The sequence below is a fragment of the Procambarus clarkii genome, chromosome 76 (assembly GCF_040958095.1).
Source record: "Procambarus clarkii isolate CNS0578487 chromosome 76, FALCON_Pclarkii_2.0, whole genome shotgun sequence".
Classification (NCBI taxonomy): domain Eukaryota; kingdom Metazoa; phylum Arthropoda; class Malacostraca; order Decapoda; family Cambaridae; genus Procambarus; species Procambarus clarkii.
In genome coordinates this window covers 22,437,638-22,459,473 of record NC_091225.1, presented here as the reverse complement: position 1 = coordinate 22,459,473, position 21,836 = coordinate 22,437,638, and the positions used below count along the sequence as shown (strand labels likewise).

General features: G+C 40.0%; 2 protein-coding genes across 4 annotated transcripts in view; one reads left to right on the top strand and one right to left on the bottom strand.

The window, feature by feature from the left end:
• Positions 1-20,880, bottom strand: part of tral (trailer hitch) — a 57,000-nt gene extending 36,120 nt beyond the window's left edge. The window contains exons 1-3 of one of the 3 annotated variants that reach the window (XM_045763950.2): positions 20,635-20,880; positions 5,852-6,015; positions 1,284-1,599 (exon numbers count right to left, since the gene is read on the bottom strand). In XM_045763950.2, the coding sequence (XP_045619906.1) occupies positions 1,284-1,599; positions 5,852-6,015; positions 20,635-20,755 (601 nt within the window). In that variant the 5' untranslated portion in view covers positions 20,756-20,880. The remainder of the gene's footprint in view (positions 1-1,283; positions 1,600-5,851; positions 6,016-20,634) is intronic. The other 2 variants (XM_069313743.1, XM_045763954.2) reach the window with 2 other exon arrangements.
• A 630-nt stretch (positions 20,881-21,510) lies between these two features.
• Cyt-c1 (Cytochrome c1) overlaps positions 21,511-21,836 on the top strand; it is a 41,419-nt gene continuing 41,093 nt past the window's right edge. Inside the window, exon 1 of the mRNA XM_069313742.1 lies at positions 21,511-21,654. Within this exon, the coding sequence (XP_069169843.1) occupies positions 21,583-21,654 (72 nt within the window). The 5' untranslated portion in view covers positions 21,511-21,582. The remainder of the gene's footprint in view (positions 21,655-21,836) is intronic.

The following is a 21,836-nucleotide window of genomic DNA, read 5'->3' as shown; positions in this document are numbered from 1 at the left end:
ACAACGAAGAACTTCCAAGCCCTTCAAAAGGAGCAGCAACAAGAGGCAGCTGAGGATATGTCTTCAGAGGAGGATGAGGCAGTAGAGAATGTCCCTTCCTCAACAATTAGGAAGTGGTGTAAGATGTGGGAAGAAATGCAAACTTTCATTGAAACGACTCACCCAGAGAAAGCTGTAGTAGGCCATTGCATTAATCTTTTCAATGATAATGTGATGCCTCACTACAGACAAATATTGCGAAGAGGTAAAAACAATCTTCAATGGAACGTTTCCTTGTGAGAAAATCAAACAGTGAGCCACAACCAGGACCTAGTGGTATGCAGGCAAAATGTGCCAGAGTGTACTCCAGAGAAATCTTCACTGCCTGATATTATAATGGAAGGGGACCCCCCTTCCAAACAGTAACACCTCTCCTCCCCCCCCTCCCTCCTCACCATCTTCCATACACCAACAGGAGTCATCAGCAAGGGGTAAGTAATAACTTGAACATACTTTTGTAGTGAAGATTTGGGTGAATTAGGTATAAAATTTACTTTGAAGTGAAGTTTTTGGGAGTCGGGAATGGATTAATTCATTTCCCAATATTTTTTTATGGGAAAATTAGCTTCAATTTACGAATTTTCAGGTTACGAACCGTCTCCAGGAACGGATTAAATTCTTAAACCGAGGTGGTACCCCTGTATTAATTTTTTTTTCCAAGTTTCCTGTAATTACTGAATGAATTTTAACTGTTATAAAGACAATTTGGGGAGGGGGGGATGGGGTTTGTACGCACCATGGGGTTGTCATTAAATGGGTGCATAGTAAATACGGTACATGGGTCAAACTTCTGTATACCTTTTACAATTACATTCCAAGTACACAAGCACAGTTCTGATTATTGACATTACTCTTGTTATACCTAATACAACTTAGCCTCCATAAACATTAAAATAAAGTACTGTACTTCCATCTAAAAACTTTAAATTTTCCATTCATCTACAAAAAATCATTACAGTGAAGGTTCTACTCTGCATTATTAATTTAAAATCTAATTTGAATTCCTATTACTACTACAAATATGTTCAAGTAGTATTACTGTATTATTTCTACCATCACCACGTGAAAATATTAGGAACAAATGCCATTATTTTTTTTTTTTTAATACAATAGCAAAATGTATATCATCATATACTAGATCATGATTCAATATTCAACAATTCCCCTTCCCAACCCACACTACTTTACAACCCTCCCCAAGACATTAACTTTCATGTAAATAATAAAGTGGCACTTGCTCCTACCTGTTTGGTGAAGTGCATGTGTACCAGACTGGGGTGGGGGACCAATGGGGGCCTGCACTGCCACTGGGGCAGGGCCAGACTGCTGATCCAGGTTACCAACAACAACACTACTAACACCACCACCTGCCACAGTAGTCAACTCACTGGGCTGGGTTGTCGCGCCCATTTGGAAACCACCTCCCCCTGGAATACCCTGCTGTGTCATTGACTGGCCATAAGCACTGTACGACAGACCCAGGCCCCCGCCAATTGGCCCGAGGGACTGACGGGAGAACGGCGCTGCCTGGAAGGATGATGGAACTGCTGGGGCAGAGTGCTGAAACAAAGAAAATATTAAATTAGTTTTGTTACTAGCTAAAATACAAGCCTACCTAATATGCTGTAATGAAAATTAGTGGTAAAAATACAGTACAGTATTTTTACCACTAAAAAATACATTTACATCAGTATTCCCTATAAATGAAAAGTGGTAACAATCAGAATTTTATTCTGTACTGTATACCACTGTGCATATACAGCATGTACACTCGTTTTGCTACGAGTTGTTATTCTCTCTCCATCGTGGTTCTTACTAGTTTTCTTTTCGTTTGCCTCTCATCACTAACCACCTTAGGTGCCATGGTGACTTATTTATGCCAAGTATATACAAAATATTCAAGAAAACACGAGATAGTCTACAAAAGAAGTTTAGTGGGGTTGTGCATTGAACAACAGCTACTGGGAAACTATTGTTTGTTACAAGCATTTAAGATCATAATAAAGGTAACGGCAGAAGGCCTATTGGCCCATACGAGGCAGCTCTTATTTATAGCCACCCAATCCCACTCGTACATTTACATTTGAGTGCCGAACAAACGGTCTACTACAGAGCGTTTTTGTTCTCAAAGTGTTAGAGCCAAATAGAGTTGGGAGCCATTGAAGAGCCAAAGCACCAGTGTATTCTAATATGAATATAAATATTGTGTGTTGTACTTATATTTACACTTATCTGGCGCCTGACAGCCGAGTGCACAGCGCTTCAAATTCGTAGTCCTGAGGTTCTGGATTTGATCCGGAGTGGAGGCGGAAACAAATTGGCAAAAAGTTTTTCACCCTGGTGCCCCTGTTACCTAGCAATAAATAGGTACTGTACCTGGGAGTTGGACAGCTGCTACAGGCTGCTTCCTGGGGTTGGGAAGGGGGGGGGGGGGACGGACAAAAAGGAGGCCTGGTCAAGGACCGGGCCACGGGGACACTAAGCCCTGAAATCACCTCAAGATCAAGATATATCTCTGAACATATTTATTTTCTAAGTTATACATAATGAACAACTTTTGACATCAATACAACCTGTTAGCACGAGAAAACTACAAAGCAAGAAACAATGAAAACAAGAAATCCTCGTGCAGCACCCCACCTCATTTCAACCAAAAAACAACTTCTCCATGTCACTACAGCTAAACCACAAGAGGGAGAGACTTGCTTGGATTTTTACGATTCGTGAATGCTAGTTAATAATGTAAAGTCACCCCCTCCCCCACAAAGAGGTTGTCAGCTATTAACCCTTAAGGGGCAGAATACATTTATAGCTTGCTTGAGTAACTATTGTGGCAAGGCGCCGCAATAGTTGGGAGTACCGCGCAAGATTTAAAAGTCCCACAGCTACACGGGGTTCACAGCAACTTCCTCAGGGCTCGAGTAAGCATTTTTTTTTGTAAATCGTCGGCAACATTCCCAAGTATGAAGGCCTCGGCACTGAGTGAGCAACCAAGGCACACACGGCATGAGCCAAGAGCACTGCTGTTCAGCAGGTGACCACAGCATCACCTAAAAATGCCTAAATATATATATTTAGCTGGTATTATTTAGCCATGATAGTATTACAGAAGAGCCTGACTAATAAAGACCATGTACAATGTTCTGATATTAGTTAACAATGCTGTTCAAGATGTTCACAGCACTAGCCACAGCACACTGCCATCGTTTCGTCAACCCTAAGAATCTTCAAACCACTTCTCGTGCTCCTTTACAAAATAAACATGTGGAAAATTATTCACTTTTACAGGATTTAGTGACCAGGATTCTGGTAATAGCAGGATTGTGGCGAGAATTAGCAATGTGCTAATTTACATTTTACAGTGTAATCCAATTCATGTAATTTAGTGTAATTTTTGCAGTCATTTTACAGTAACTTGATGCAGGACAGTGCCACACCATACGACTTGCACTTATACCCACTGTCCTTCCTTTTACCAGACTTGTAGCAGACACGACACTTCAGACCTTTCTCGATGCCGTTACGAATCTAGTATTGATTCTACCATGATTCATGATAACTATGCGTAGCATTTAATATTTTTCCTGTTCAGTTTTATTATTAGTATGGTATCCAGTTGTGTTCCAGTTAATATTTTATGATTTGAACAAATCCACAAGGGCCGTGACGAGGATTCGAACCTGCGTCTGGGAGCATCCCAGACACTGCCTTAATCGACTGAGCTACGACAGGGTTAAAAAGAGTTGAAACCGAAGTTCTACTGAACTTATTGGATCCTGTAGCCTCTCCGAGGCACAAACCAGGATTTTACACAACTCCCCTTGGTACTTCGTTTTCTCTTGCTATTCAGTACAGGTACTTGACAAATTTCGATAGAGCGCTGCCGAATGAAACCTTTACAGCTAAACCACCCATGTCATAGCCAGTCTGTTTAGAGATATGTCAAGTTGGTAACCGAGGCATCAGCACAAGTTGCTGGTTTTTGGGGGGGGGGGGGGGGATTACATTCCAAAAACTTTTGATAGATATCTATACCAATTTTAAAGGGCTGATTAACTTTTCTGCAAGCCAATGGCCATCTTTCAACCAGTCTTTAGGTCTTCTGGGAATGGTTCTGGTTAAACAAAAACCAACGACCCACGAGTAACTATCCCATCTTACATTTTATAAAATTAGCCACAAAATGTAGATAAGGACTTGGGCAATGTTACACATTAAATAGCAGGCAAATAAAGTTACAATGTATAATGAATGTTAACTTCCACCCACTAGGCTATTTTAACTTTTTTTACATCAATGCCAGTACCTAATAAGTCTTTTGTCAATAATGGATTTGCAGAAAAAAATTCCAATATATATACAAGTGGAAGGATTCTACAAAATTTGAACCACAAATCATGTCTACCCACTTGATAGGGTTCTGGGAGTAGTAGTTCTCCCCAAGCCTGGCTCAAGGCAAGGCTTTATGAGAGATTGGTCCAACAGGCTGTTACTTTGAGCAGCCCACAGGCCTACATATCCACCACAGCCCAGTTGGTCCAATACTCCCTGAAGAAAACTAGTTTTCTCTATGGCCATGGTTGTTCCGCCAATATTTCTTAGGCTCGCTGGGAGGATGTTTAACAACAATGCACCTCTGATGTCTTGTCTGATTGTGCCTATAGCACCCCTACTCTTCACTGGAACCAGAGGATGGCAGCATGGCCATACTGGCCATTTTGACCCTGAGCAGATGCATTCAGAGCAGTTGCTGGCCCATTCATAGTGCCAATCACCCAAAAATTAAGTTCTGCCTTACTTTTGGCATATTTGTTACCGATAAAGAACTACACATTTTTAGATTTCAGGAAAGTCATTTTTCGATCCACCCCTACCTTACCTTAAGGTTACCTTGAGATCATTTTGGGGCTTAGCGTTCAACTGCCTGGTCCTTGACCAGGCCTCCTCGTTGCTGGACTGGTCAACCAGGCTGTTAGATACAGCTGCTTGCAGTCAGACAAAATGGATCACAGTCTGGTTGATTAGGTATCCTTTGGAAGTGTGTATCAAGTTCTCCCTTGAACACTGCAAGGGGTTGGCCAGTTAAGCCCCCCCCCAACCCTTTATGTGTGGTGGAAGCGTGTTGAAGTCCCGGTACTATCAGCATCAGAGTTCTCTCCGAGTACTTATTGCACCTCGGATTTTCAACAGGGGTATTCTGCACATCCTGCCATGCCTTCTGGTTTCATGTGGTGTTATTTCAGTGTGCCGTTTTGGGACCTGCCCCTCTACTATTTTCCAAGTGTAAATTATTATGCATCTCTCCCGCCTGCACTCAAGAGAATACAGATTCTGACATTTTAGTAGTTCAATAGTTTGGATGTTTTACCGAGTGGATTCTAGCAGTAAAGTATCTCTGTACAACTAAGCCCTAATGACTGCTTTCAGTTTTATGATGTAAATCATTTTACATTATGATTTACTGTATTATGTAGGACTAACTACTATACTGGCACAATTACAAATAACAGGGCAAAAGACTTTGGCTAGTGCTATTGAATTGTTCCACACAATCATTTTGTGCACCCTCCCCCCCACACCTTTATGATCACAAATGCTTACTAGGGCTTGTTTCACACAACATTAGTCAACTTAAAGACTGGCCCTACTGCATTAAATATCACCTAAGCGCCATGTTAAACAGTTTACAAGCAACAAAGTTCTATGAGGTCCTCAACCAAGATAATTATGGACAGCCTCAAGACACCTGAGACAGGCTGACCTCAAAAGATACTTGGAAGAATGCTTAAAATAAGTAAAGCAGAAAACTCACCTGGACAATTGCAGGGTCATTGTGAAGTAAGGTAGGCTGCTTTGGCGTGTCACAAACTTCTATCTTCTTAATATCTGTGCCTCTGAAGATAATGTACTCGTACACTTCATCCCTGGCAGGAACTGGCATCTCTGTCGGTCGATCTTCCGTCCCAAAAGATCGCACTGTGGAAAAAGACAATTGAAAATACTTGTGTAAAAGCACGAATAGATTTCATAGAGAAAATAAAAACCGAGGTGATCATGGAAGTCATTATCCTACCTTTCTTGAACATTCGAGTAGAAATATTACCAACAGCAAAAAGTGGTGGTCTAACATTTTAGGACACACTAACTATTCTTTTAATACTATAGCAAAACAAACCATCAAGGCAAAGAAACATGACCAAGTGCTTTCTGGACACTAACTTATCCTGACATGCCAGTTATTCATTGTCCAAATAAAATTAGTAATGAAGTGGTTAGGTACACAGACGCCAGGTATCACTGCCCATGCAAAGATTGTTCGCAGTAAAGGAGTGGACCAGAGGGGTGTGAAATGTGTAAATGGGAAATGGGCCTGCCTTGTCCAGTGACCATAAGGGGTGTCACACAAGTTCATCTTACTCGTGTCATGTCTAATTGATTTGATTTATCACAAGAAATTAGTATCAATTTCCACGATTTCATTTAATATATTCGCGAATGCGAGACTTAGCGACGTGCATAGTATTGTGGGAGGAGGAATCTTTGTGAGGGAGGGAGGTGGAGTCATCAGCTGTGTGGCTGCCACTTATTGTCTGGTCTCACCATACCAGCTTAGTGGTTCATTATGGTGAAAAACATGGATACAGTACTCGTATATAACGTGCATATGGTGTAATAACAGCAAAAAAATAGTATGTTGGCAGAAAAGTGTTGGTGAGGGAGGTGGCATTATCTGTTTGCTTGTGTGTGACTTATACAGTGTAATGAAACTGCATAACCACCATGCACCATACCAGCATAGTTGTTCGTTATGGTTAACAAAACATGCAGATACTTTTATATAACGTGTATAGAGTAATAACAGCAAAAATATTTTTCTTTTTGTTTTATGTACCTAATTGAATCACTAATATGCAAACCATACCTTCAAGTATAGCAATGGTTTACACATTTTATTATATAAATATAACACTATTGAATAATGTTACTGGGGGAAGAGGAAAAACATTTAAATAATTAGGCAACATCTTTGTGGCAACTCCCGCCTGACAACTCGGGTGGAGGAGACCGGCCCGGACGCATACTCTTTCAGCGCCTGTATCTTGTCAGACTTCCTCGCCCTATCATGGCCAAAATACATCTCTTACAATTTTGTTTTTATATACCCCCCCCCATCCATGATCAGAGAACACATTTTAACAATCTTAGAGGGGAAGGGAAAATGCAAAAATTGTATTTTTATATTGCGCACAGCAGTGTTGTTGGCTAATACAGTATTAGCAGCACTGTTCAGTGGTTAAGGACATTAAAAAGAAACACGAATGAAAAAAAAATAGGATTGGCCTAGTTACAGTAGTTGTAGTAGTTAAGATAAGCATCAATACTTACCAGAATACTGTAATAAGAGCCAAACTTTCCTTCTGTGATAAATTTAATGAAGGAAAAGGAAATATGAAAAGCACGTGCAAATCCATCTATTATCATAGGATCTAAACAACAATCACTTAAGCCGATAAAACTCTCCAAGGTTGCACACTTTAAACAGACCTAGAAATGTCAACTGAATTTAATAGCTTCTTTTCATCAATTGGTGCTAACTTTGCCAGAAAAAATCCTAAAGCCCCAGACATGTTACTCATTTTACTAGTCAGCTTGACAGACATCATATACTGTACTGTAACTGGAGCATCCCGTGAAGGGGTTTCAGGAGTTCTTCTACCACCCCGAGCCTGGCCCCAGGCCAGGCTCGATTTGTGATAACTTAGTCCAACAGGCTGTTGCTTGGAGCGGCCCACAGGCCCACATATCCACTACAGCCTGGTTGGTCCAACACTACTTACAAGAACCTGTCCAAGTGCCTTTTGAATATATCCACCGTCACTCCTGCAATATTTTCCATAATTCAATCACTAAAAACCAAAACCGGGAACTAGTGAAATACCATCTATGGTATACAAGAGTGCTGCCTGCTTGATGGGGTTCTGGAAGTACTTCCGCTTCCCAAACCCCATCAACCCCAGCAGAGGCAAGCCCAGCCCGAGGCCAGGCTTGCCCCTGCCCTACTCATAGCTATTCAACAAATCTCTTTAGTGTCATTTTTCCCCGATATCCATAAAAGGAAGTAACGCTAGTTCATAAAGGAGGCGAGACAGCCGACAAACAATTACAGACCAATATCAAATCTACCTATACTTTTCAAAAATTTTGAAAAAATTATTTACAAACAGCTCGAATTTTACCTTGTAAAACTCGACACAGTATCAAGTCGCTGCCAGTTTGGCTTCTGTTCCCAAAGAGTACCAATGATGCCATTATTAGTCTGCTTTATTTAATCTACCCTTGACAAAAATGAGTTCGCAATTGGCCTCTTCATTGACCCAAGAAAGGCCTTTGATATTGTAAACCATGACTACCTCTTAAACTTCATCACTATGGAATCCGAGGCCTTGCCCTGAACTTCACACATATGCAAATACCAAAACCAGGAACTAGTGAACTATATTCACTCCTATCTCAAGTGACACGACACCAATATGTAGCCATCAATAACAACCGCCCCCACTCTTATTAACAGTGGTAGTACCACAGGGCAGCATCTTAGTACCTATTTCTTACATATGATTTGTCTATACAATTTGTTATTATATATCTCACCATGGGTCCCAAGAAAGCCAGTGGTAAGGATAAAGGCCAGAAAGCTCATGTGAGGATGACAATAGAGGAGAAACAAGAGATCATTCGGAAGCATGAGAACGGTACACGTGTTGTTGAACTTTGTAGGCAGTACAACAAAGCCACATCAACAATATGCACTATACTTAAGAAGAAAAATAAGATTATGGGTGCTAAAGTGGCAAAAGGAGTAAGAACATTAACGGCACAAAGACCACAAATAATTGAAGAAGTGGAAAAGTTGTTATTAATTTGGATACACGACAAGGAGTTGAGGGGTGATAGTGTTTCGGAGGCCATTATTTGTGAGAAAGCCAGGGTGTTGCACGAAGACCTTCTAAAGAATACCCCTGCAACGAGTGATGCAGATAAGAAAGAGTTTAAGGCAAGCAGGGACTGGTTTGAAAAATTTAGAAAGAGAAGTGGTATCCATAGTGTTACAAGGCATCCTGTACATCAATGATTTGCCAAATAGTTCAAACACTCTTAAACTTATGCCATTTGCTGATGATACTACCTTAATCTATTCAGACCTCAACTCCCACATACTAAATAATACTATAATTAAAAAAAAAAAAAAAAAAAAAAAAAAAAGAAGTCCACTCATGAATGTCAACCACCAAACTCACACTAAACAGACTACTACATTATATTTGGAAGAATCAAATCAAATCGAATTCAACTTCAGATAGACAATGTTAACATTCACTCATTTTTATTGCTAAAGTTCCTCGACTATATATAGTTACTGCACTTCAGTACCCACACACAACAGCCAAAAAAATATACATAAAGTGTCAGTATTGTATGTATAGTCTTTAAAATCATATATCATGTTCCTCACTCTGCTCTCCTCTTATTATATTATGCACTCATCTGCTCGATACCTGCTTGATGGTGCTCCGAGTAGTAGTAGTAGTTCTCCCCAAGCCCGGCCAAAGGCCAGGCTAGATTTGTGAGAGCTAAAGTGAAGCTTGGTCCAACAGGTTGTTGATTGGAGCAGCCCACAGGCCCCACATATTCACCACAGCCTTCTTGGTCTGTCACTTCTTAAAGAAAACTATCTAGTTTTCTTTTGAAGATGTCCACGGTTGTTGCGGCAATATTTCTCATACTCGTTGAGAGGATGTTGAACAACTGTGGACCTCTGTTTATACAATGTTCTCTGATTGTACCTATGGTACCCCTGCAATTCACTAGTTCTATTTTGCATTTTCTTCCACATCATTCACTCCAGTATGTTACTTTTACTGTGTAGATTTGAGACTTTGGCTCTCGCAGTATTTTCCACGTGTATACGGTATTTGATATCTCTCTCGTCTCCTTTCTAGCGAGTACAATTGGAGAGCCTTGAGACAATCCCAATAACTTAGGTGCTTTATCGTGCCTGTGCGTGTTCTCTGTACTCCCTCTATTTCAGCAATCTCTCCTGCTCTGAAGGAGGAAGCGAGTACCGAGCAGCTCTCAAGGCGGGACAACACAAGCGATTTGAAGAGTACAAGCACTGTGATGGGATCCCACGATTTGAAAGTTCTCGTAATCCATCCTATCATTTTTTTCCTGGCCGACGCAATATTAGCTTTGTTATGCTCCCTAAACGTTAGGTCATCAGACATCGTTATTCCCAGATCCTTTACATGCTGCTTTCCTACTATGGACAAATTGGATTGCATTTTGTACCCTGTATTATGTTTAAGGTCCTCATTTTTATCATCATCTCCTCTTGAGATGATTTCGGGGCTTTAGTGTCCCCGCGACCCGGTCCTCGACCAGGCCTCCACCCCCAGGAAGCAGCCCATGACAGCTGACTAACACCCAGGTACCTATTTTACTGCTAGGTAACAGGGGCATAGGATGAAAGAAACTCTGCCTATTGTTTCTCGCCGGCGCCTGGGATTGAACCTAGGACCACAGGATCACAAGTCCAGCGTGCTGTCCGCTCGGCCGACCGGCTCCCCATACCTGAATACCTGGAATTTATCACTGTTAAACACGTTATTTTCTGCTGCTCAGTCGAAAACTTTATTAAAATCTGCTTTTAGTTTTTCAATGTCTTCAGCCGAGGTAATTTTCATGCCGATTTGTGTGTCATCTGTAAAGGAGGATACATAGCTGTGACTTTTTTATCTATATCTGATAGAATAACAAAAAGCAGTGGTGCAAGGACTGTACCCTGAGGTACAGAAAGCTTTTAACTGCACTTTGACTATTTTATATGATCGACTTATTTTATGTTCTGTGCAACAGACAAATTGAGTATCTGTCCTACTTTACCAGTCATTCCCATCGACTTCCTTTTGTATGCCATCACTTCATCATCACATTTTTCTAATGCCTTTGCAAAATCTGCGAATACCACATGGGCATTCCATTTCCCTTCTAATGCCCCTGTGATATTGTCGTAGTGGTCAAGTAGCTGCGAGAGGCATGATCTTCCCCGCTCTAAATCCATGACCGAAGGTCATTAGTCTCCATGAATCTGACAACCCGACTCATGATCACTCAAATCCTTTTATTATTTGGGACAGTGTAACTGGTCCAATTCTTTGCCAATGCTTTGCTAAGATATTGACTAGACCTAGAATCAGTTCACTTAAAGATATAATCACTGGAACACTAACTCTGGACAGAAGAGCCTCCAATAGCAACAGGTGGACCCATTGTGCGATAAATACCATCAATACATTCGATATGTCAATGAGAAGGGTGTCGACGAAATACATGCAGACTTTGTTATGCAATCCCCTTGGGAATCTCCATCAGCAGACTAAGATTATGCTTATTGAAGGAAAAAAGAACCAGACAAATCCTCATCTGCTACATAACATTGCACAGGTGCATGTAGAAGCAAACTTGGCATCCGACAGCTTCACTTCATAGATGGATCAGTAGACCAGCAGGGACAAGAAACCGGAGCTGCAGTTAAAGCGGGAAACTCTGTAAATAGTTGGAGGCTCTCAAATGGGTGTTCGACTTTACAGAGATGCTAGCCATTCAAAAGGCTTTGGAACATGCTCTTGCTGAACACCGACAACATGTTATCATACATACAGATTCGAGAACTACCATTGAAACCTTGCAACAAGAACACATACGTGATAACATACATCTGATCACAAATGTCATATCATTAATGCAAACACTCGAACGACAAGGCCGACGGGTACTTATCAGCTGGGTGCCAAGTCACGTGGGAAAAATAGGAAATGAATTTGCAGACGAAGCTGCAAAACTTGCAACTAAGAAAAAATGCAGACATTTACATACCACAGAGCCTATCACAGATTAAGAAAGTAATTAGAAACAGAGCAAATGCAAAAGATGTACAGTGACCACAACACGGCAGTTGCAACATCAGGATCTGCGGGTTGGTACATGAATTCAACCAACTACAAATCACTTAGTTTGATGAAAGGAAGCAGTAGAGCAACAGAAATACACTTACATCGCATCAGGCTTGGATACCCATGTGCATGGGAAATAGGCTTACAGGTTCCGGAAGATGAGAGGAAAGGTCAGCACTGTGGAGAAATGCCTGACAGACCACTGGAACATTATATAACACAGTGTACAGTTACAGCCACAACACACCACTGGAACATTATCTAACACAGTGCACTGTTACAAACCCATTAAGATTTCAACTAAGATTCAACAGAGCAGAAGTTGTTAAACAAATGGCAAAATCTTACTGAAGTGACCATACGAGTCAAATACTCGTACTCCTCCCAAGTAAAACAGAAACAAGCAACACTTAGTGGGCCAGCCAGAGGCTTAGGGCCAAGGCAGGAATATCCCTTATAAAAAAAAAAAAAAAAAAACTTTGCTCCCTCCCTTGTGTAGAGGGATTGTGTCTGCCAATTTAAGAGCACCTGGTATCGCCCATGTACAAGCTCTTCCTCCACACTATATCGAGTGCCTGTGCTATTGGCACTTTGCATTTCTTTATAAATATTGAATTTCAAGTCTGGACCCAGGGCCGACTGCATGGACATGTAATCTTTTTTTATTTTTCAAAATCTGCCATGCTCTTGTTGGCATCAGTTATATTTACAGGGGTTTGGATATCACGCATAAAGAAGTTGTCCGGATCTTCCATTTCCATGCTCTTTATTGGAGTGCTAAACATTTTTCATACTGCTCTTTTAGGATTTCACCAATTTCTGTCATCCTCAGTGTAAGAACTTTCACTCTTACAAATAAGTCCAATACTGGCAGTAGTTTTTGCTCTTGATTCCACATATGTGAAGAAATATTGTGGGTTTTTCCTTTATTTCTTGATTTGCTTTCTGTTCTAGTTGCCATTCTTCAATCTGATAAGAATGCTTCAGTGTCTGCTCAATTTCTTCAATTTCCCTGTTTAAATTATTCCTCCTTTGTATGGAAAATTGGGTCTTAAACATTTCAGTTTTTTCTTTTGTAGTGTCGTATGCATTCTCTTTCTACATTGGACCTTTTTTTCCCAGGCTTTCCTCAAAGGAAAATATTTCAGACTATCCCAATCTTACACAAGGTATTGGTGCATGGGGTTCATCCACTGCAAATTACCTCAAGCCCATCACTCGGCAAAAATCTGCTATCAGAACTATAACAAATGGGGTCTCCAGACAACACACAGCCCCCCCCACCTCTAAGACAACACACAGTCCCCCTCTAAGTCACTTAACATGCTAAACACACACTCCCTGCACACTCTCTAATGTGCTATTTACATGCACAAAGCCTTGTCCCAAAATGTTAATCTTGACCCGAAACTATTACTCGATAGGTGTAATTGAACCCATGAGCAACACATCAGAAATAAATAGCTGTCAAACTAGATACCAGATAGATATAGAAGGCCACATGTGGTCGTCAAACAATCTGTGCAAACACTCCACGTAAATAAAAAGGACCTAGTCTATGGAACTTTTCCCTAATGAATTAAAAAATTGTCCAATCTATGCCTTATTCAAAAGGCAAACCAAAAAGCACTTAATTTCATCCTCAGTTTTCTACCTTGTGTTTGAAACTCACTAATTTGTGCTACCCACTTCCCGATATTAGTACTTTAGACATACTTTACATCACTTGTGTAATCACCTTTGTCCATGTATATATTTTAGTTGTATGTTCATAAATTTTTACTATAATTTACCTTTTCATCTTACCCAATACATTAGATTAGACAAGATGTAATCACCTCCCCCAACCACACCCCACCACAGCCCCCAACCATACACTACCTGCCAATGATCTGACCCCTATCCCCCCCCCCCTTACTGCACCTAATCCTGCTCTGCCCTACAACTACTTTCCTGCCCCCCCCCCCTTTCCCACTGACTTGGGCTTACTCCCTCCCACCAACACCTTCCCTCTCACACACGCCTAGACACCCCCCCCCCCTTTCCCTCCACCCACCTACTCCTTGACTAGATATTTCTAGGAACAGGGTGTCCAAGAAGAGCCTCGAGGTATGGTACAAATATGCAGATGGAGCTACAAACAAAGCAGTGGAAATAATGTTAGAGAAAATGATAAATTTAATTGCAATATAGTGGAAACCAAAATAAATTACATCTCATGCAATATTTCCAGGAAGATTACAAGTGATAAAGAACAAGTAATCATCAAAAGAAGGACAAGGAAAGAAAGAAAAGCAAGAAAGAGGAGTTGCACTCTTAGTAAAACGGTAGTGGAAGTTCAAAGAAAAATACAAACACCTACGCCATTACTCGAACACTGATAACAGATGCGAATAAAATACTGTAGTCCTGGCAATTTACAACCTCCCCCAACAAACAGAAGATCCAGCAGGAATACGGTGACAACACAAAACGCGCATAGATGAACTGCAGAACAGCAGCAACAGCATCACACAGAATGAGAGCTAAATATCCAAGTCATGGGGACCCAAATCATGGAGTGATGAGAAATCCCCATAGCGGGAAGAAACGTGGTAAGCAAAATTTATTGGAGGTGGGAGAAAAGCTTAACACAGCATGTAAAGGACAAGCAAGACCAAGCCTACAGGACCCAATTTTTACCCAGAATGAGACACCGAGAACTTCAAGCATAAAATACCACTATGAGCAATTGACCATCGAGTCTTGGTATTTGACTATATGATCAAACTTAAAACAGTGCCCATAAGACAATCAGGGAAAGGAGAGTAGACCTACATAAAAGTAAGTGTGCCTAGGAAATGTGCAATGGGAGGAGAAAATTTGAGGGGAAAACAACAGCCCAGAGAATGATTTACCATGTCACACTGAGGTGCAAAGATGTAGGAGACTCGTACCAACATTAATGGAAAAAAAAAATATAACCATAGTTCAATAGACAACACCAGGAAGCTAAAGCAAAAAGCAGGAGGGAGTGGAGGAAATACAGAGGGCAAATGACAGGGAAAATAGATGCAACAGGGCAAGCAATGACTACATAAATATAAGAATGGCAGAAAAAACATGAAAATTATATCGCTTCCAAAGCAAAGAAACAACCAAAACTCCTACATAGCTATATAAATAGGAAAATACTTCAAATAACCAAATGACAGGGTTACCATCCACCCCCCCAAAAAAGGGAGGGGGAGGCGAGTATATAAAAAAAAAATCACATTACAGTACTGTACAGTATAGTGACATCAATGAGAAAAACCACAGAAGCGGCGATGAGGATTCGAACCTATGCGCTGGGTATTCCTAGATGCAAGCTCTTAACAACTATGCCACAACAAAAGAATTTCTGTACAACCTGGGTTACTACTACTGCACCCTTGAGGATTCCACTGACCAAACCAGGTTTCACCCCCCCCCCCCAATGCACTCTGGACTTTCAATGAACAGAGCATTGAAAGCACAGTATTTAATACTTTCTCTGTATTGAAAGTGGGGCATCAGAGGTAGCATTATTGGACAACAGAGCCAGAGTGCATGGTGGAATTGTGTGAAACCAGGGTTCAGCTTCAGTGGAAACCTCTGGGATCCTCAAGGGTGCAGTAGTACCCCAGGTTGCAATTCTTTTACTACAGCCTAGTGTCACATTGTCACACTTTGCATTCCTTGCAAAGTACAGTGGAACCTCAGGTAGCTTTACAAATGTTTCGGGTTACCAACTCAATTTCTTCGGAAAGTCTGAATTGGGTTACAAACTTTGCCTCACATTGCAACTGTTGACACACGTATGGGTCGACCGAGCAGGTGGTTCCTGGTGGCACGGGCAACCGCGTTTCAGGTTTACCTGTGCCTCTCGGTGACAATCATGCTTGAATTCTTTGTAAAGTCATTGTTTTTCCTGCTATTTTGTTTTTGAACTTTAATGAGTAAAATACAGTATGGGAAGAACTGCAAAGTTTTGTCTCACTACAGACAAGTGTTAAAATGTAGGGAAGAACCAAGAGTCTTTAGACAGATTCTTAGCAAGACGAGCAAGCCATTAACTTCAACCAGGTCCTAGTGGTATGCCTACAAAACAAGAGAAAGTACCCCAGAGAAAGTCATCACTGCCTGATGTTATAATGGAAGGAAACCCCTTCCAAACACTAACACCTCTCTTTCCCCCCTACCTTTTCTCAACGTCTTCCATATGCCAACAAGTCATCAATCAAGGCAAGCTATAACTTTTACGTACTATAATACAGAATATTTGTATTTATTATATATGAAATGCATTTAAAGTTAATATTTTTGAGTGTTGAACAGATTAATTCTGGTTACATTATTTCTCGTGGGAAAATTCGTCTCAGGTTGTGAATTTTCGGCTTACGACCCGTCTCTGGGAATGGATTAAATTAAAAAACCAAGGTATCACTGTACTTTAAAGAATTAAAGGTAAAGACTAGTTGCACACCTAGAAAGAGTTAGGTTTGTAAGTAAACAACAACACGGCTTTAGGGAATGGAAATTATTCCTGACGATCCTTCTGGAGTTTTACGACAAGGTAATGAAAAAGCAAGATAGAAGCTTGGCCAACATAACAGTTTAAAACTAATAGCTGCCATGTTCACAAGATTCCAGTGTTTAATTTATACTGTACAGTATTAATAACTTTGGCTGCTCTAAAGTATAACCCAATGTAGTGTCAGGGCAAACTATTTATAAATGGCTGTAAATTTATAACTGAGAATTTACATACAAATTTAAATACTGTAAATTAATTACACAAGTTACAACAGCATAGCATGTATTGTAATCAGAATTGGAAACTGTTCTTAACTTTTACAAGTCAATATTGGCTTGACTAAATAAATAGTTGAGTAGCAATATAAATCAAACTTACATTTCCAAGAATAATGCAAGTAACATTTGACAATTTAGGTGATAAATTGGTAAACTTCACCGTTTTTAAAGCAAGATCAGCAAGATATTTTTTTTGACGACTTATATAAAAATTAGCACAAGAGCAGCAAGAAGTAGAGCCAATATAAATGAATACCAAGTTATAGTAATCTGAACACCCCTCGACATTCTACATCAACAGATGCCGAGGCTATCCAAGCTCAACTATTCCAGTGTTTGGAATGATCAATCTGACTTCAATTGGAATTTGAATGCCTATCAGCAAGTCATCTCTAATTAGTTCCTTTATATTTCCAAATATCCAGCTTGTGAAGGAGGGGGGGGGGGGGAGGTGCTGTCTCTTACTAGTTTTATCCTAGTCTGTAGACTTGCTAAACCAATAATACCTCTCGTTCTACCGGGTGGTCCCAGTAGTACAGTCTAGTTCATGAGGTCCCAGTAGTAGTTTAGTTTGTTCTCTAGTCACAAATCTAGAATTTCTGGTTCAAATCTCAATCAGGCCAATGGTTGGCCACATTACTTATCACCTAATGCTATTGTTCACCTAGGAGTTAGTCTGCTCTTGTGGGGTTGCATCCTAGGGTGGGTTAGTAATTCAACCCTGGTTGGGGAAGGGGGGGGGGGGGATGCCTCGTGTTTATTCCGGGGAAGGAGGGGGTGGGGAGGGAAACCTCGATACAAGCCTAAAATGTACTCTTATGTACTATACTATGTATAAACTGATTGCCTGTCCCCCAACAATGCATTTTTAGCAATTACCAAGCTATATTTCCTGACCATTAAGTTTGTATTTCTGGAAAAGTAGGAGTGGCCAGTAATAACCAAGTACCTGTTTGCTGGATGGGCTATTCCTTTCAGACAAAAAGATAACATTTGTTTGTACATTATTTCGTCAAGTACAGTACAGGCGGGATTATCAGGCCAAGAAAGAGATTGAAGTGAATGCAAGAATGGACACCCTAGACAAGTCTAAAACAGTCCTTCCATACAGAATTAAGCTTACCAAGGTCAGTATTTTATTGGTTCCACTGTTCAGTCATACAAGCTATGTCACTGACTTTATTAACTTTAATTGTGACCAGGTTTCAATATGTACTACTGAATTTACTATGATATTTGTTCCAACCTCAAGTCTGTAGTAGTACTATATCTGAAAAATTGACAAGTGGGCCCTTTGAGGGTAGAAATATGCCCCAGATACTCTTCAAAAGACTCGGTCTCTGCTTAGCAATTTTAGTCTTTGTCACTAAAACGAGCCCTGCGAGTTAAAAGCAAGCATAGATATATTTACAGGAACAGGGATTAGGTTGTATTGTACACATTTCTATGAAGGTCGCCATAGTCTCTTGTCAGTATAATTAGAATATCAGCAGCATAACAAAACATTGGCCAGTCATGTGCTAAAAACAGGAAAAATGTTTCTTCAAACCCTCTCACTTACACCTATTACAGTACTGCAATAATTTATTTAATAATTTAAGTGTTAAGCAACTTTTAATACTATTTAGACAAAAAGCTTGTTTGCTTGACTATTTAAAAATTATAGCATCGAGTTACACTACAGCAAAATGGTTTACAAATCAAAATACGGCTCCAAGATGGGGAATAATAAATGCACATGGTAAATAGAGAATGGTTAAACAAAAGTAATAATTAGAGCCATGCAAGGTTTTAGCAAATTTGAGCCAATTTAAAATGTGAAATTGTCCATGCAATTTGTTCATTTTGTTGAGGATTGTCTGAAAAAATGGTACTGTACAGAAAAAAATCCCTAATTAGGAAGAGATTTATTGTATGTAATTATCATTCAGATGAAGGCAAAAGGGCTAGGCAATCACAATAGGCTATAAAAAAAAAAAAATAGATACAGCTTTATGCTGAAAAATATATGGCTCAAAGCTTTAGTAATAAATTAATGGATACTAGTCCAAATACTGAAATAGCCAAGTCTGAATGCGAGAAACATCTAATAGTCACAATTGGCAAGGATCTTTAGCCAATAAAATAAAATCAATGCACAAATCAACAGGATAAAGCGAATAAGTTATAGATTTATTTCTAAAGTGTTAGCAATAATAACGTTGTAATAACAATAAAAGTTAAAATACAAACTTAACCTTGCCCTTTTAGATTATAAGAGTACAGTTTGGACCTCCATACCATGGAATGGAAAAGTTAACTTAAACCATGTACAGAGAAGAATGACAAAAGTTAATCCCAGAAATTTAAAACCTCCATTATGAAGTTCATAGAAGCTTAATGTAGTCTTAAAGACAGCAAGGGGGGGGGGGGGGGTGACACGACTTACATACACAGATGTGTTCAAGGGGGGGGGGGGGGGAGCTTCAGCTCTTTGCTCCCATCTCCCATTAGCATATTAGGCTCTACCATATCTATATTTGAACCTATAGCCTGCCTCCTCCATATCACTTCCTAGTGCATGCCATCTGCTAACTAGTGTACCCTGACACTGCAAATAAAATTCTCAAATTCCTGTGGCTCATTTCGGTACCAAGTTTCCACCCATGTTCCCTTGTTCGTGTACCACCCTTGCTGAACAGTAACCAATGTGTGCGTGTGTATTAGTTTAGTGCAATGTCATTAATTTTGCTTAGTAAATAATATTTCTAGCAAATTTGACCTCAATCCCTTACCCCTCTAGGTTAAGGGAGGGGGGGGGGAGGGAGGGTCAACAAGGTAGGCAAGGATTAGGTAGGTTGTAAAAATCCTTTACCTTTGGAAAGATGCAACTCTTAAAAGAGGTTAGGTCATATTTTATACAATGAAAGCAACAGCTTGTAGCAAGCCAATACCATACCAATTTAAAATGTATGTTCGCACGTTATTTCGGGCTATGTTTGCATAGCCCAAAACGCCATGCGTATTAGTGGCTTTAGGTATTGTATGCACTACCTCTTATCTATAAATCCAACAGTAGGTTTGTAACGCTGCATCTATGCATGTACTTTTCCTAAATAAAATGTTATTTATTTATAATTTATTATCATAGAGCAGTGCGGGAGGCCGAGCATGACTGACAAAGCTTAGACAAAGCCCTTGACGTGTGGGAGGGTAGAGCATTATCAGGGGGAAAGTGCCAAGCCATTACGACTATATTGCCCTGGGAAGGGGTCAGGATAAGGATTAGGGATGGGACGGGACGGGACGGAAGGAATGGGGAATATTTCTGCCACATTTTAAAGCGAGAGGTAATGGAGACGAGGAGTAGCGGCGCGGGAGAGAGCCACAGTGGGTCAAGAGAGAGAGTGCGTCTTCCACAGCTTCCTAACTTAATATTACCAAGTGGGCTCTATTATATCAAGTCTCATATCACCACTAGATATCATGTTTGGAGGCTTAGTGTTGGAACAAACAAAGGCTTGGATAACTCCAAGCCTTAGCTCAAAATTGGACTTGTGCGTCACTGATGAAAGTGCGTCAGATTGCTTAAATAACAAAAAAAAAAAAAAAAAATTAAAAATTCCCCGTTAGTTTTGTTACATATAAGTATATATAGACTGCCAGGCCGACCCCCTAAAGAACCCCAGAGTAAAGAGCGTATATTTGGGCTGCAGGTCATAAAGGTTTGAGGAAAGTTTATTCATGGAGGCACTTCCGCCTCGGGTTGTAAACAAACGAAACTTACCCTTCGCCAGAGCGATAATCGACTCCTGAGCGTCGATGGTGTACAAAATGCCTTCATATCGGATTTCAGACTTGGATATCAGGCTAATCTTACTGCCCAGGAAGGGTATAGGCCCACTCATACTTGTGGCTCACTTTTAACCAATTTCTAACACCGATGTCTCTCGATATTTGCTACGATTTAAACGACGTCTCACTCATTGTGTCCGAGGAAGGTTACCGGTCTGTGACGTCACGGGTCAACCACCGGAAACATTTATTACCGAGGCATCTTCTGCCCTCTCCGGCCTCATACCCTCAACCATATATATTTTGTACTTTTATACCAATCATAAAGTAGTTTGTATATGCTATAAGTATTGAGTGTTAGCCATTTTCGATGTTTGCGAAGTCTTTGAGAAGGAAACACTTCGGAAGACTGGTTCCAATATTTTTAGAAACATGAAAAGATGTAATTTTCTTGATAAATTCTATTTATAACTATCATAAGAATATATATAATAATTTATTAGGCATTGTTCATAAATATTATATATTTTATTCGTCGAAATTTGATGATTTGTATAAAAGTTTTACTGGACGAAATACTAAACAAATAAAGATTCATATTACATTATTATATATTAATATATTTTGTATTAATTTAAATTTAACGCTCTATCATAAGACTTATATATTAATATGTATGTGTTTGAAGACTTTGTTGATTTGTCACTAAACAGCTGACTGCTTTTACAAGTTATAACAAGGCAAAAGTAATTTCAAACCGAAAATTCAACTTATCATGGTCGTGGTACTTATTTTATACATAATAACACTAATTCATTAAATAATAATTATAAATCTGTGAATATTGTATTTCCACGTTATCAAAGTTAATGATATTATAGGTTATAGAGAGGGCAGGCACATCGAGCACTCTTGCCGGGGTGTGTTGCCTTTTCCCAAGATGGCAGGAACTGCTAGCAGAGTTGCCCGAGCCGGTTTTCTGAAAACTTCTCTACCATGGCTGACTCTGCAGGTAATCACTCGATGACATCTTATTTAATTACAATTATGGGTTGTGTTAATGGTAGGTGGTGTTATATTGTTTACACTAGAGTGTAAATGGCAAATTTGTACAGGAAAATACTAACCGTGAGGGTTTGTTTATGAAAATCTATGGGTTAGTGTTGTCTAGTTGTGGTATTTTCTTAGTACAAC